Source organism: Schistocerca nitens, chromosome 1 (genome assembly GCF_023898315.1).
Source record: "Schistocerca nitens isolate TAMUIC-IGC-003100 chromosome 1, iqSchNite1.1, whole genome shotgun sequence".
NCBI classification, from domain to species: Eukaryota; Metazoa; Arthropoda; class Insecta; order Orthoptera; family Acrididae; genus Schistocerca; species Schistocerca nitens.
Window position 1 is genome coordinate 1,060,449,877 of NC_064614.1, and position 17,004 is coordinate 1,060,466,880.

At 43.1% G+C, this 17,004-nt stretch overlaps 1 protein-coding gene across 1 annotated transcript in view; it reads right to left on the reverse strand.

Annotated features, from left to right (window-relative positions):
• The window catches only part of LOC126197869 (ras-related protein Rab-37-like), a 359,311-nt gene that overhangs the window by 90,151 nt on the left and 252,156 nt on the right, over nt 1-17,004 (reverse strand). The window contains exon 2 of the mRNA XM_049934672.1: nt 556-702. Within this exon, the coding sequence (XP_049790629.1) occupies nt 556-678 (123 nt within the window). The 5' untranslated portion in view covers nt 679-702. The remainder of the gene's footprint in view (nt 1-555; nt 703-17,004) is intronic.

A 17,004-nucleotide genomic window follows, 5' to 3' on the forward strand; every position in this document is an offset into this window, starting at 1 on the left:
TTACGAAAATCATCAGATATGGAATAAATTTATTTTGAAGTCAACATACAATCCTGCAACGGCTGTTTTTTCTTAATATATGGAAATAGAAAACTTGGAGACTTCTGTGATACCCACTGCAGAGAGGAATCATTCACTAAAAGTACGTTCCCCAAACAAGAGTGAGAAGAATCTACAGTTATCGTCGAGAAACAAGTTAAGTTGACCAAACTTTTACTAAACTTAAGATAATCAATTGTCCCACTCACTCTCGGATTCATTCTTAACGTAGCTGTACATTTTCTGATTCCAGTTGACATTAAAAATAATTTTCGGACAGTTTTTAAATCGTTTAATGAGGGTGAGGGGTCAGAAAATGTTGACTTTACAGACCGAGATGTGACCGATGAGACAACAAGAGAGATGAATTTATAGAGTTTGATAGCTTTTGCTGTCTATATCAAGAAAAAGCAATATTTTTTATATATGATAAATATAGAACCAAGTCGACACACGGAAGGAATGGCGAATAGGAATCAGAATAAAGTCAGAGAAGAAAGACCGAAGGTAACTTACCTTGCAGACAAGATCGAACTGTGGTTCCTCAACCGGCCGTGGCGGGCGCGGCAGCGCTGACGGCGGGCCGCTGGACGAGTTGCGGCGAGTCACCACCACGTGACGCACTTGTCGCTCTGACATGGTGGCCTAAGGCGGCATGGCGGTCTGGAAAGGCCGGCACCCTCAGATCAACAATGTATAAAAGCGTGGAAGGAAAACTCCTCGAGAAATACGCATACTTGCCACAACAGCCCATATGTTAAGCAAATACCGGTCCAATACTACAGATTCATGACACCTAACGTTGTAGATTGGGACAGAAAGCAATTATTGGAGATGCCACCACCTTCCTAAATACCGAGCGAGGTGGCACAGTGGTTATCACACTGGACTCACATTTGGGAGGACGACGGTTCAAACCCGCGTCCTGCCATCCTGATTTAGGTTTTTCGTGTTTTCCCTAAATCGCTCCAGGCAAATACTTGGATGGTTCCTTTGAAACAGCACGACCGACATCCTTGCCCATCCTTCCCCAGTCCGATGGGACCCATGACCTCGCTATTTGGTCCCCACCCCCAAATCAACTAACCTTCCTAAATACAAGATGATCAGCTGGATAAAAAGTGAGGAGCAGCGCCAGATTGAGGATCTGTCCAAGTAACTTAATGTAGAGGTTATTAGACAGCAAAAAATGGAAATGAGCCAGAAGTAAAAACACTAGAGTAATGGCCAATGGTCTGGAAATGGATAATTCACATGCAGTTCCTAGGCAATTTTACGCACTCATCTAAACAAGTGATGGACTGGTTCATCATGTACACCAAAATTGCATGTTAAACATACAGTGAAATTACCATTACACGCAGGAAGATTTTGCATGATTGCACAGTTAGTATCTGGCGATTTGTAATGACAAGAGGAGCAACTGAATTCAAAAATTAAAAAAAAAGTAATTGACGACTGGTTGTCCTTCATTAACAGCTACTACAGGTTTTTGTTGTGTTTGGTCACGTACTCTTATTTTTGTGAAAACTGACCTGTCTTACATATCTATATATTTTTCTATTTTGCACCACAATACCTACATACACACAGTCGAACATAGTACAGTATGACTTGCACCTATTTATAGCAAGCTTTTCAGGTAAAACTCCGTCCAAGTAAGTGACACCTCCCTGCGTCTTAGCAACAGGTACGAGGTGCTACCCATTCTTGATGATAACTCTGAGCCAGCACGGGTTGCTTCTCCTGTTGGGCCAACAGTCGATTTTCCTGCCTAGTCCGGACAAGTACAAAGGGTGGATGCTTGTCATTGGGAGCTCCAATATTAGGCGGGTGACGGAGCCCCTCAGAGAGATAGCAGATAAGGCGAGAAAGAATCCCAGTGTGCATTAGGTATGTTTTCCGGAAGGTTCATCCATAATGTGGAGGAGGCCCTGCCGGCAGCTATCGAGCGCACTGGGTGCGATCGGTTGCATGTAGTGGCATATGTCGCCACGAATTACTCCTGCCGCTTGGGTTCTGAGGCCATCCTCGGCTCCTTTCGGCGGCTGGCTGATTTGGTGAAGGCAAATAGCAACGCACGCGGGATGCAGGCTAAACTGTCTGTTTGCACCATCGTACCCACGGTTCATCGCGGTCCTCTGGTTTGGAGCAGAATTTCTCAGCCTCCGCAATCGGGGCAGAATTGTAGGGTTCCTCTTAATTGGTCGGGCGTGCACCACACGAAGGAAGCGCCTACTAGGGTAACGGAGCACATGTGGCGTGCACATGGGCGCTCTTTTACGTTAGAGAACCTCTTCCTTGGGATCAAAGACGACTTGGCTGTTAAATCAGCCACAGTGACCTCAGAGAATCTTGGTCCTCGCAGATTAGAGACAGAAAAGATTAATATGGATTTAGTAAACTGCAGGAGCAGCCAAGGAAAGGTCCCAAATTAGTATCGCTTGTAATGTACGTTAACCGGCGACCTAGAAACGACGGAGAGGCTCCGTCCCCACCGCGGCCGCAGTGGTCCGCAACACCACGACGACTACCGCAGTCCACTTCACCCCTCCGCCGCCCCACACCGAACCCAGGGTTAGTGTGCGGTTCGGCCCCCGGTGGAACCACAGGGAACGTCTCACACCAGACGAGTGTAACCCCTATGTTCGCATGGTAGAGTAATGGTGGTGTACGCGTACGTGGAGAACTTGTTTGCGCAGCAATCGCCGACATAGTGTAACTGAGGCGGAATAAGGGGAACCAGCCCGCATTCGCCGAGGCAGATGGAAAACCGCCTAAATACCATCCACAGACTGGCCGGTTCACCGGACCTCGACACAAATCCGCAGGGCGGATTCGTGCCGGGGAGCAGGCGCTCCTTCCCGCCCGGAAAGCCGTGCGTTAGACCGCACGGCCAACCGGGCGGGCATAAGTATCGCTTACCGAAGGTTATAAAACAAGATAGTATTGGGAACAGAAAGTTGGTGGAAACCAGACGTAAATGACAATTAATGCCTAAGTTCAGACTGGAATGTTTATCGTAAGGATAGGTTAGTCGCCAATGGTGGCGGAGTGTTTTTTGCGGTAAAAAATTCGATAAAATCTAGTGAGGTTATCGCGGATTCCGAATGTGAATTAATCTGGGTGACAGTGAGTATCAGAGGACGGTCACAAGCGGTGATCGGATGCTTCTGTAGACCACTTTGGTCAGGATCTGAAGTTGTAGAGCGCTTCAGACAGAGCCTGCAGAATATCATTAGTAATTTTACTGATCATGCCGCTATAACAGGGGATGACGTCAACTTGGCAGGTATAGATTGGTAGTTTTATGCCATCAAAACTGGTGCCAGAGACAGGGATTCGTGTGGAACTGTTCTAGATGTCTTGTCTGAAAATTACCTTGAGCAGATAGAGAACCATCTCGCCACGGTAACGTCTTAGACCTCCTGGCAACAAGCAAACCTGAACTTATCGAATCAGCTAACGTAGAGGAAGGTATCAGTGATCATAAGGCTGTGACAGCATCTATGACAACGGGTCCTACAAGGAATGTTAAGAAAGGTAGGAAGATATATTTGCTCAGAAAGGCTGACGGGATACAAATTTCAGAATATCTCAAAAGTCAGCATCAAATATTCGGTGATGAGGACGAAAACATGGAGAACAAACGAAAGGAATTAAAAGGCGCCGTTCAATATGCTCTAGACAAGTATGTTCCGAGTAGAGTTTTGAGGGATGGGCAAGATCCACCATGTTTTAATAGCCGTGTTTGAAAAGCGCTAGGTAAACAAATAGCACTTCATCTCGGATTCAAGAGCAGTAAAAACATAGCTGACAAACAAAAGCTGAACGAAGCGAAAATGAGCGTAAGGAGAGCAATGAGAGAAGCGTTCAGTGATTTTGAAAGCAAGACGTTGTCAACCGACCAGAGTAAAAATACTAAGAGATTTTGGTCGTATGTAAAATCAATAAGTGGGTCAAAATCATCTGTTCATTCTCTCAGCGAATACACCGGCGCCGAAACGGAAGATAACAGAGAAGGCCGAAGTACTGAATTCGGTCTTCCGAAGTTGTTTCACCGCGGACGATCGTAACATTGTCCCTCCTTTCATTTGTCGTACGAGCGTCGAAATGGCAGATACTGAAACAACCGATCGCGGAACTGAAAAGCAGATACAATCGCTTACTAGTGAAAAGACGTCAGGACCAGATGAGATACATAATTGTAAGATTCTATAAAGATTATGCGAAAGAACTTCCTCCCCTTCTAGCAGTGATTTATCGTAGATCGCTTGAGCAACGAAAGGTACCTAGCTACTGCAAGTCATTCCCGTTTTTAAGAAGGGCCGTAAGACGGATCCACATAATATAGACCTATATCGTTGACGTCGATCTGTTGTAGAATTATGGAATATGTTTTATGCTAAAAAATTATGACTTTTTTGGAAAATGAGCATCTTCTCTATAAAAATCAACATGGATTCCGCAAACAGAGATCCTGCGAAACTGAGCTCGATCTTTTCCTCCATGAGATTCACAGGGCAGTGGACAACGGCGCTCAGGTTGATGTGGTGTTCCCTGATTTCAGTAAGGCGTTAGACACCGTCCCGCATTGCCGTTTAATGGAAAAAAAATACCAGCTTGCGGAGTATCTGAGCAGGCTTGCGATTGGATTCAACACTATCTTGCAGATAGAACTCGACACGTCGCTCTTAACGAAAGTAAATTGACAGATGTAAAGGTAATATCCGGAGGACAACAGGGAAGTGTGATAGGACCGTTGCTGTTTACAATATATATGAATGATCTAGTAGAAAGCGTCGGATGCTCTTTAAGGCTATTCGCAGATGATGAAGTTGTTTATACCAAAGTAGCAACGCCAGAAGATAGTAAGAAATTGCAGGACGACCTACAGAGAATTGATGAATGGTGGAGGCTCTGGCAGTTGATCCTGAATGTAAATAAATGCGCATACATAGGAAAAGAAATCCACTACAATACAGCTACAATATGGATGACAAACAGCTGGAGACAGCGTCTGCCGCAAAATACTTAGGCGTAACTATCCAAAGCGACCTTAAGTGGAATGACTGCATAAAACAGATAGTGGGTAAAGCAGACACCAGACGCAGATTCATCGGAAGAATCTTAAGGAAATGTAATTCATCCTGGAAAGAAGTGGCTTATAAGGCGCTTGTTCGCCCGATTGTTTATCTATCTGGGGTCCCTTTCAGGTAGGACTGATAGAGGAGATAGAGAAGATCCAACGAAGAGCGGCGCGTTTCGTCACGGGATGGTTTAGCTGGCGAGAGAGCGTTACGGGGATGCTAAACAAACTCCACTGGCAGACGTTACAAGAGAGGCGTTGTGCATCTCGAAGAGATTTACTATTGAAATTTCGGGTCAGCACTTTACAGGAGGAGTCGGAAACATTATTTCCCGCCACATACATCTCGCGTATTGACCACGAGGAGAAAATTTGAGAAATTAGAGCCAATACAGAGGCTTACCGACAATCATTCTTCCCACGCACTATTCGCGAGTGGAACAAAGTTGTAGGGATCAGACAGTGGTACCGAAAGTACCCTCCACCACACACTATTAGATGACTTGAGGAGTATGACGTAGATGTAGATGTAAGTATCATGCTTTAACTGCGATTCTTTCTTGTCTTACCAGACTCACTACATGATATTTGACAATAATTTCTGAACCTTGTGTTGGGATCACAATTTGAGGCTTTGGGGGCCATCATTGTAGAAATATGGTTCCAACAAGGTGGAGCCACAGTCGACACGGCTAATGCATCCATGGCAGTTGTTCGAGAGATGTTTCCTCAGCACTGCACGTCACATTTTGGCGATCTCCACTGGCCTACACGCTCGCTAGATCTGTCGTTTTGCAACTTTTTCTTATGGGGTCGTTTGAAATGCAAAGTTTATTTCCGCAAACCTCGCTACTCAACCATCTTCAGGCTGCAATACGCGAAGAAATTGCTGGTGTTTCACAGGACACTTCGACAGATGTTGTGTAGAACTTTAAAGAAAGACTTTTAATGTGTGTGTAGGAAGACGGACGTCATCTTTCCGATGTTATCTTTAAAAAATAATTTGCAATTCTTAAACTGGGTAACTTAGAGGTTGTATTCCTGTAAATACATTCTACATGCCATCAACATAAATCTAATCACAGTAATTTGGAATTTACGTGTTCTTTTCGCGCCGCCTGTTTGTCTAGTGGTAACACCACTAAGCAAAATGAAGTGAGAGGAAGAAGAAAAATCAGTGTTACGAAATATTAAAGAAAGAATTCTGTTTCTTGGGAGGTTTTCGAAGTGCAGTGTATTTGTAAAGGAAATCGCGTACAAGAAGCTAGTTCAAAAACTCTGAAATGTTTCTCCAGCGTTATGCAGTCCTTATCAAGTTGGCATAACGGGAGACAGTGAATGAATCCGGGGAGGCGCTGCTGGGATCGTAGTCGGTCAGTACACCCTAAAAGAAACTGTAACGGATATGCTCAAGGAACTTAAGTGGGCATCTTTGTGAGAACAGTAAATTCGTACTCATTACACTCTGTTGGGTAAATTTAGAGAACAGTTATTAGAGGAGTACTGGGCACCAATTCTGTTGCCTCTGTTATACAGGGAAAAGTTGCTAAAAGGAGCCAAATTTCAGGAAACTGTCTCTGAGAGGGTAAGGAGCAAAAAAGATGGCATGTAGTTGTGGCCGGAAAAGCGTTCCTACTCCCACTTGAAGCGATAGAAGATCTTTGACAGTGTAGGTTTCAATGATTGTTCGGTCTATGGTAGTGTTTTAGCTCCACACTCAAGACGACAGAGAGCTGGAGCACCTTTATGTAGTAAGCACCACCAAAGGCGTGTCCATTCGTTCGCAGCACGTGGTCCCGTAGTCGCATTCTCGCTTAATGAGCACTGGGTGCCGGATTCGATTCCCGGCGGAATCAGGGATTTTTATTTGCCTCGAGATGACCGGGTGTTCGTATTGTCCTAATCATTTCATCTTCATTCATGAAAGTGGCGAGATTGGTCTGAGAAAAGGTTGGGAATTTGTGTGGGCGCTGATAACCGCGCAATTGAGCGCCCCTCAGGCCGAAACAACAACAACATCATCATCATCCCCCCCCCCCATTCCTGGCCCACCAGCCCCGCCGACGCCATCCCCGGAAATGGTAGCCATATCTGTGAAATCTCAGCTGTGTGGTGACCTGTGCGACGAACCAGCGATAAAACCGTCGGCTGCAGAGGCAGGTCTGTTGATGATAACAAGGCATGCACGCGTTGTAAGTGATACAGTTAATGACGTCGGAGTGGACATTGTTCCACACGATTGTTTGGCTTACCGCACTCTGGTGGGCCACATGCCTGCTTTTGATACCGCGGTCACTGTCAGTGATCTTTTTTCTCCACGCACAAGCACGTGGACTTCCTTTGGAACGCATTTCTACCCATATGTTCTTGTAATATTTATGCTCAGTATCCTGTCAGGGATCGTTTCCTGCTTCTTATTCCCATTTAGCAAAATCACGCTGTATATCTCGCGCTCAGTTCATGAGAATAAGGTAAGAGTGATTTGGGTGCGTAACGAGGCATACAGCCAACATTTTATCCTCAGTACATACATTTATATGTGAACTGAATGTGACACGTTGTTACTGATACTGGTGGGAGAATATATTTAGATGTAAATGTACGATTATTCATAAGTACCTGCAGGTTTTCAAAATACGACTGCCTGATAATTACAAGACATACAAGAAATTGTACACATCCTTCCAAGTTTCCTTTCGTAATATACGATGTCGCATAGTTGCAGATTGCACCACTAGGTGGCAAGTGTGCCAGAATATGGCGTATTATTGAGTGATGCGTGCATGTTGAGTCCTTGAATTCGCCACATGTGAGCCAGCTGTGACGGTTCAGCAGCGATTTCGTATAAGATATCACGTAAAACATTCAGTAGACAAACCAATCCATGGGTGGCACAACGCAGTTCGGGAGATTGGCCGCTTTCGGAACCGTCAGCAGCGAAGATGGAGTGTGTGTGGGAATCATACGTCAGGAGCCCGAAGAATTCAACGGCACGTGCGAGCAGAGAACTGCAGATGTCGCACTCAACTGTCGCGCACTCTTCGTGAACGTCCGCGTGTAAAACCACACCGGCTGCAGTTGTTACGTGCGTTAACTACTAGCGACTGTGAGCTTCGTTCTCATTATTACAATGACTTGCAGCAGCTACTGGAGGAAGATGATTTTTCACAGCAGTTAGCAACAGTGAAGAAGTCACGTTTCACGTATCTTGCAAGAGCACAGAACATCCACATGAGATTGTGGAACATGCGTGTGCGATTCATCTAAAGTTAACGTCCTTTTTGACACGTCCTCTTCGAAACTTTATGGACAGTTTTTCTCTGCAGAGGAAACTGGCTGGTTTCGCGTAAGTGGACATACTGCCGGAATGGCTTATGCAAGGACTTCATTTTGCAGACGGTACTCCACCACCCTTCCCTTCTTCAGCGACCCACCACAGACAAATGACTTGATTCCATACGATGTCTTATTATGGGATTATTTTCCTGCCTCCAATGGTTCTTCATTTCGAAGAGTTGCAAGGAAGCATTATTAATACGGCTCCTGATATCGACCATAGTGTTTTAAGGCGTATGTGGCAAGAGTTCGACAATTGTATTGCCGTTTTATGCGTTACAAATGGTGCCCGTATTCAGCATCTGTGATGTAGGTTAAACACTTGGAGAGATACTCTATCCACAGACATGTGTGTATTTTCTGCATATATTGTGGTTTTCGCGCAGTCGTCTTCTGGAAGCAAAGAGGTACTTATGAAATAGCGCTACATAGAGGCTGAATCATGGCCATAAAGAAGAAAGAAAAGAAATAAAAGGCGGATGGTCAAAAATGGCTCTGAGCAATATGGGACTTAACATCTGAGGTCATCAGTCCCCTAGAACTTAGAACTACTTAAACATAACTAACCTAAGGACACCACACACATCCATGCCCGAGGCAGGATTCGAACCTGCGACCGTAGTGGTCGCGCGGTTCCAGAATGAAGGGTGCATGTAGTAAACGTTTCTCTACAGCAAAACATTTACATATTTATCGATACCCTCCAGAGAACACTGTTCAGACCACACATGCAATCGCAATATAGTTTTTCTCATTTACATCGCATATCCCCGGTTTGATTTCAAGTCATTTACTGGCTTCCTGCACTGACCTAAAATTTTTGAAACTACTGGTACATTAATCGAAGATTACGGTATTACGATGCGTCGATAGCACAATTCATATTCAGAACGACTAGCATCCAGTAGGACGTGAAGATCAACCACGATGTACGATCAGATTTGTGATTATATTATCAAGCGACAGATTATACAATAGAACAGACAGATTATATAACAAAACTTGTGGGAACGTAGTCCGCTGCACGCACTGTTAACCCCGTAAAATTTCTGCTGCATTTACTGTTGTACATGAATTGTCGTTATTACATAACAGCGGCGTAAGGTAACACTGTTCAAACGCTGTTACGAAATAGCCCGACACAACAGCTCACGAACAGATGAACAGGACAGGCCGCAAGTCTCACAGATTATCCTCTTATGTTTCTTGCATTACACTTCGTGTTAGCCACGTTTGCTAGGGCGACTGTAACAAATGGCGGATGCTATACACCGAAAGATGAGGGAATAGCTACTAATCTCAATACGGCCGACTTAAATTGGACAGCCATTAGGTTTGGTAACGTACGTAACTCAATATCATCAAGAGATTAGTTTTTCTTTACCTAACGGATCTCAGTAATGAGCTAGTGATCAATCTCTTACGACGTCGTTGTTATTGTTGTTCAATGTTTATTCAAAAGCATTAGCTTCGCGTCTCAGAAGATGCTAGAGTGTGTCGGTGGATTTCAGAAGTGTACAGTTGGTCTCCTACGGTGTATATGAGATGGCTCTAAAGACGGGTGCACTGTCCACTGCCAAGGAACTCTCTAATTGGTTCATTTTTTGTTATAACTGAGAAGATACATAGGAGTCCTACCCAAGATGTTTTCCAACTTCGTCTGCTAGGAGCGCTGCAGTATTCCGGAATGTTATTTATAGATTGCCCTTCGTCGTATTCACGTATTTTTATTACAAAGCCATGAGAAACTGCGTCTAGCACTCTTGTGTTAATTACTGTCACTTTAGTTGCTACTAGCAGTTTTTAATACATCTCCAGTAAATATATAATCTTTTGCTTCTCTCTCCAATCGCACTCTGCCTTCCTTACATTCTCTCTCTCTCTCTCTCTCTCTCTCTCTTTCTTCTTTTTATTTTTTGTTTATTTTTTAGTTTCAGTGGGAATATAAGGGAAAAGCTACTTGGTCATGGGACGAATAAGCACATAGTTTACACAGCGCGGATTACAAAATATTTAAAAAAATAATAAAACATGAAAAAAGTTTGGAGGAAATAGACAAACGTTACAGAGAAAAGTTTTCAACTACTGCGAGAAAACCCCACACAGAACAAAAGCCGCGCGGGGTAGCGGTCTGAGGCGTCTTGTCAGGGTCCGCGCGGATTCCCCAGTCGGAGGTTCGAGTCCTCCCTCGGGCATGGGTAAGTGTGAGTGTTGTCCTTAGCGTAAGTTAGTTTAAGTTAGATTAAGTAGTGCGTAAGCTTAGGGACCGATGACCTCAGCAGTTTGGTCCCATAAGTCCTTACCACAAATTTCCAAAATTTACCACAGAATAGTAGTATGTCAACTTTCAACTTAGGTATGAAACGTGTGGCTTATTACGGAGCTTTTTTTTCAATACTGCTCGAATTGTATTGAAAACCTTTCTGTACCATGCTTAACGAAGTTTTATCCAAGGGCAAATCGCGTTTCCGTCCAGTGTTCACTGAATTAATGTCGCATATTCTTCTGAGTGAGTCAGTATTGACAACATTTAATCCCATTGTGGTGTGCGTACTCTAAGACCTTCGGTACACACTCGATCAGATTATTTGACTTGTCGCTCGAACGAAGTAGGCGAGTGTCAGCAATATGTCTCGTGGTCTTATCGTGACGTGTTTTTCTTCTGCCGTTAGGTCAGACGATACAAATGCCTCTTGCACACTTAGAGTAGCATATTGACGGTGACCAACTTTAAACAGAACTTGATTAATTTTCACACACGTTTATTAAAATAATAAAAATCATAGATATTACTTAATTTGATTCTGGATGCTGTTTACAATTGACAATCTGAAGTTCCTTTGGTCTTGGTACGTTAATCTTATTCTCACATATCTCTGATACTTGACAAAGTGTCTATACATTTCTTTTCATGGCTATGTACAGGAATATGATAATCTTATTAGGCGCAGACTGAAACTTCACTATAGGTTGGTACAGACTAACGCAGACTGGTACAGACAAATGAAGACTGAGTAATCGGAGGTCTGTACACTCGTTATAATACCTCGTGCGTTCAGGTATCACTGCGCGAGTGTGATCCGCGAGGCGAAAAGGTTCTACATTAGCAGCAATCTCATTGGCTGCATTACATATTAATACGCGGATCGGCGGAAGCAGAATTTGGTCCGTCTCTAAGACAGCGCCATCTCGTAGTGTGGAGACGGACGAGCGCTGTGCCTGCGCTGTTGTGTTTAGCGGGATGCACTCTAGTGGGAGAGTTGTGTACGGGCTGACTACGCGGAACTATGTACACAACACGCATAGTGGAGTATGTGTGTAGGATGGCACAGTTAGAGTTGTGATAAACGTAAACAACAACCTACGTGAAGCTGCGTGGAGTGGCCGCGCGGTTAGAGGCGTCATGTCACTATCAATGCGGCCCCTCCCGCCGGAGGTTCGAGACCTCCCTCGGGCATGGCTGTGTGTATTGTTCTTAGCACAGTTTACTTTAAGTTAGCTTAAGTAGTGTGTAAGTCTAGGGACCGATGACCTCTGCAGTTTGGTCCCTTAAGAACTCACACACTGTTGAACATTTGAACCTACGTGAAGCTTGTAAACTGACACTGTCTGACTGCCCGTTTCTGGGCCAAGAATATTCTTGGTGATTACACAGAATTGCGCCATACGGGATAGTAAAGTGAAGGTCAGAAAGTCAGAGGCAATAGAGATCGTTCTTGTAGTGAAGAGAGCGGCATTCAACTTCTGCACAAGATACTGAACGTTTTGCTTCCAAGGACAAACTTTTAATCTACCTTTAGTCATAATAATTTAAAATGTTCCACTTAACAGACTGTTTGAGAACACATGGACAATAAAATTATGCTTTTACAGAAGTTCGGTGTCAGAGACTGTAAGCATTGCGTCTTTCCTTTGAGCAGTTAAGCGTTAATCTGTTCTCTGAAAGCCACATGCTGATATTACCTTCTCCGCTGTTAACTAGATTATTTGCAAGACGTAAAGGAGTTAAGACATCAGCTGTCAGTGGGGCAAGTTGAAAATTTGTGCCAGACCAGGATTCGCAGGTCTCCTGTTTACTAGGCAGGTGTGTAGACCACTACGCCTTCTGGACACAGTGGCCAGTAGAACAGCACAGACTGCCCTACACCACTACACCATGTGGATACATTGGTCACCACTACCGCACACACTGCCCTACACACTGACCACTACACTATCTGGACGCAGTGGTCACCACGAACGCACGTAGGTGGTGTAGTGGGTCAGCATGTAGAGTAATGTGTGCGAATTCGAATTCCAGTCTGGCACAAATTTTCAAGCTGCCCGACTGATATAAATCAATGCCCACTGCCAGCTACTGTTTTTAATTCTTTTGTGTCCTGATTCATAATGGCTGCAGAATCAAAATGGTGTCTGTGCTTTTGGAAATGTCCGAATTAGAACGTATTCTGGTTGTGGGATTTAGAGTTGTGTACTTTGCTGTGTGGACGTTCATTTATTGCTGTTAAAAATATGAACGCAGCTTACAGTAGCTTCCAGGAACAATTATGTAAAAACAGCAAGTAACACATAAAAAGTTTAAGAAAACATGCAAGGTCCTGCTTTCAGTGCATTTTGGTTTCTTTTGATTAAAATCGATAGCATGAATTCTACGACCATCGCCTCCGTGACTAAAACAAACTTCTTTACCCAATCATTTCCTAACCTGCAACAAAGCGAGTTATGACGGGAAAAATTTCAGGTACCTGCTCGAATTTTGACAGAAATCGATTTGGTTCAAATGGCTCTGAGCACTATGGGACTTAACTTCTGAGGTCATCAGTCCACTAGAACTTAGAACTACTTAAACCTAACTAACTTAAGGACATCACACACACCCATGCCCGAGGAATGTCTGTTAAGAAGCTGTTGCTATCCGTTCATTGAATTACGACTTTACCATGAGAAGAAAATAAAATTTGGCGAATAGGAAACTCTCTCAAACTTCTTTGTGCGAAATGTTTATCTGCGGCCTTCAAATAAATGAAGAAGAAAGGCTACCACAGCCCTCAAGGGTCAAGTCGTTAGGAAACAATTAATGTACCTTTTTCGTTGGGCTTTTACGTCTCGTCTACTAGGCCATCATTAATACCACCACAAGAGCTCAGTGTTATTCAAGGACGAGAAGCATAATGGACATGAATCTTTAAAATCGACACTGCCAGTCTTGCAGGAGTGGCTCTGATGATTACAGAAAATTTCTTCCGGTATGATTCTCTCAACCACGAATTCAGTGTATCATATCATGTTATAGTCTGCGTCCATTAAGACACTTCTTTACTTATAAAGAAGGGTCTTTTGATATTTTCACGGAGGCTTCAGCAATGTTGCGCATGGTTACCGACGCAGCATAGAAGGCCGTTCTAACGTACATAACTAGGGCGCAAACAGATTTTCATCTAATTTTTTTTGCACCTACATGCATGTGAGGAACTATACGAAACGTATGTGCTCTTAGTGTCACGCCTAGAGGAAGTTGATGACTCATCTGGTTATAGACACCAGAATAAAAAGAGCACTTTCAGTGTTTAACACTTTAAACACACATGTTTTGGGTCACAGTCACATAATTTCATGGGCAGCACGTGATAGCCCTGATATGCAGTAAATAAAAGAAAAGGAATTAAACAAGGGGTAAGCAAGAAATGGTAAGCAAACAATAGTTGGTAACGGGCTTTTTAGAAAATGAATGGTTATAATTTTTGGAAGTGCCGTGACTTATGTGCCACTTATTTCTTCTTTTATTTAACCAGGTGAAAATCACAGATTTAACTTGGACAATTAACTGTTTCACCTGTAATCTATAGCCATCTTCGGGTCTGTAAACAAGAAAATTGTCTGCATTCGTGGGTTCGTTTCGATCCATCCAAACATGATCGATTTATCAAGCAATTTCATCCAGTAATTCGAAAGCCAATGTCGCAGTGGAAAATGAACTGCTGTGTTTGTTAGCAGTGGCAGTGATCTTCATTTGCCCCCTATCGCTTGCAACAACTACGTAACAAACGGGAACTGCAATTCATTCAACTTCTTATGAAAAGCCTCTCTTAAGAATTGTCCACATTATATTTTCATTCATGACAATTTTTCTGTGTACATATTTCCTCTGTATTTTGCATGTACTTCTTCAAGTCGTCAATTGCTTTTTCACTTACTAACGTCTTACTTTAACTGCAAGTAGTTACGCATTGCTTTTCAAATCTCAAAGTGTCAACAGAAATGTTATCAAAGGCATCCGCTAGTTTACTAAACCCTCGGTAACTTATATGAGGCAGAGTTAGATTACATGAAATTGAGAGGGATTTAAGTACAACATGTCCTTAATATTTAAATTAAAACGTCCACTTCATATTTCCTCATTCTGCTTGGAAGCTAAAAACTTTAATAATGCTTCTAGTTTCATCGCTGCTATCTTTGATTTGGCCACACCCGTGTGAACTATCGACAAATTGGCCAACCTCGTAACGGATTGCTGCGCTCCATCGCTCGTGTGTGGGGGCCCTTATACGTTACGTGCCCCTGTGTTACAAGGCTGTGTCCTGCAACAATGGGTATGAGGCCTCTATCGCTCAGTTTTACTTTCTAGCTTATCCAGTTTTATTTTATTATTTATATACCTGATAATGACTGTAAATTACATTTGAAACCGGTAATTGTGTAATTCCAATCTTTGATTTTGTCGTTTGTAAACTTGGTTCCACAGCTGCAGTCATTTTTCTGCGAATCCTTTTTTTTGTTCTGAACCAGTCACATTATTTCACAATGAAAACAATAATCAGACATAATGAATAAAGCGATTATTTCAAAATAAAACAACCTACGCAGGAAATTTGCCTTCCTTTAACAAATCTGTGATTATTGTTCGATTAAGACAGCTGAATCAATTGTAGAACTGTAAACGCTACGTTTTATTCAAAATAGCACGGATAAAATAAATATTGTTTTAATGGATTCGAAATCAGCACTCTGTTCGCTCAGAAAATGAATCACCCAGTTATACCCAGATTAATAGATATTTCGAGAGGGAAAAAATAGCAGTGAATGGGAAGTGATGGCATATCACTTCAGGACAAAAAAAAGCGAGCAAAATCATAGGCAATGTAGACAAACAAATAATGCATGATTGACAAAGTGCGCGCATATTTTCCGCAAAACTGTAGGCGATTAATGAGGACTGAGTATTACAAAGAGTGGGCCTGTCTTTTCGAAAACAAGAATAAGACTTTGCGGCATGACTTGGTATGCACAAAATAGTTATGGCAGAACATATGCTACGATTATACGAAAACTAAATTTTAATCATGTTTCAAAGATAACTTACACACAATAAACTAGAGACGGGTCGTTCGCGAACTAATGGGTCCAAAGGAACAGTTCACCAAGATGAACGGAAGGAGCCAGGAACGAATTTTAAGGAACGGTCTTTCGTAGTTCACTTCGGTCTTCCCGGGAACGGGAATCGGTCGATCTCGTTCTCGCGAAGGCACGTCGGCCGGTCTCGTTACAGCCTCGGTCCCGTTCCCGTCTCTGCCTCGGTCCTTATCTCCCTCGGTCGGTCTCTTCTTTCTCCGCGTGACCACCCGTCGCAGTTCCACTGCCGACTGTTCCTAGTTAGTTCAGTAGCCGAGTAGTTGTTCGTTTTGTTAGCTGCGCATGCCCGTTCTAGATCTGTTTCAAATCTTTTTTTGAACTCTGGACTTTCGTTCTTTACGAATCCTATTCAGCGTCCTCGACCGGTAATTAATATGTATTTTATAATTATGTAAATGAATAAAAACTACGTGGTATGTAATACATACATCTTTTCAGGTAACAAAAGATCTTATCAGCGTATTTCATTATTTCGATAAACAGCAGAAGACATAAAAAGGCAAGTTTTTTTGTTATTACACACGCAAAGGAAGTCGGCAAGGCACTCGATAGTGGCCATTTTCCGTCTTTTTTTGATCCAAGGTGAAACAGCATGTTCATTGTTACGGATGGAAGACCAACTTACAACCGAATAAACCCCGAGCTCCATAATAGTGTGTTTGGTGTCACATTTTGTGAAGAGAATACAGTAACTTCTACGATATTATTTCAATGGTACAGGGTGGCTCAGGAGAAATCGACCCAGAATACTAGACTGCTCATTGTCGCCTACCAATCGTCATCTATTGTTTCGAAGTTGTTGTTTGTATTAGGTTATTTGTTATTTCTTTATCGCCCATTTATTACATGTTTATCTATTCTGCTCGTAGCGGTCAACAAATCTTCCGTAATTGGCGAGCAGTCTGTACTCGTGGCCGGTTTTTCGTACGCCACCTTATATTATTTCCCTGCGATCAGCCACATAACGCTACAGTTGGCTAAACGAGAGGCTTTGCAGAATCACGAAAACTACTTCTACAAGTGTGTGAGAATTCTGTAATGAATAAAAACTCTGTACTCTAGACGGGAGGCAAGTGCCCCCTCTTGGCACCTTCCATCTTCCGTCACCTATGCTACTAATTTTCAATTTT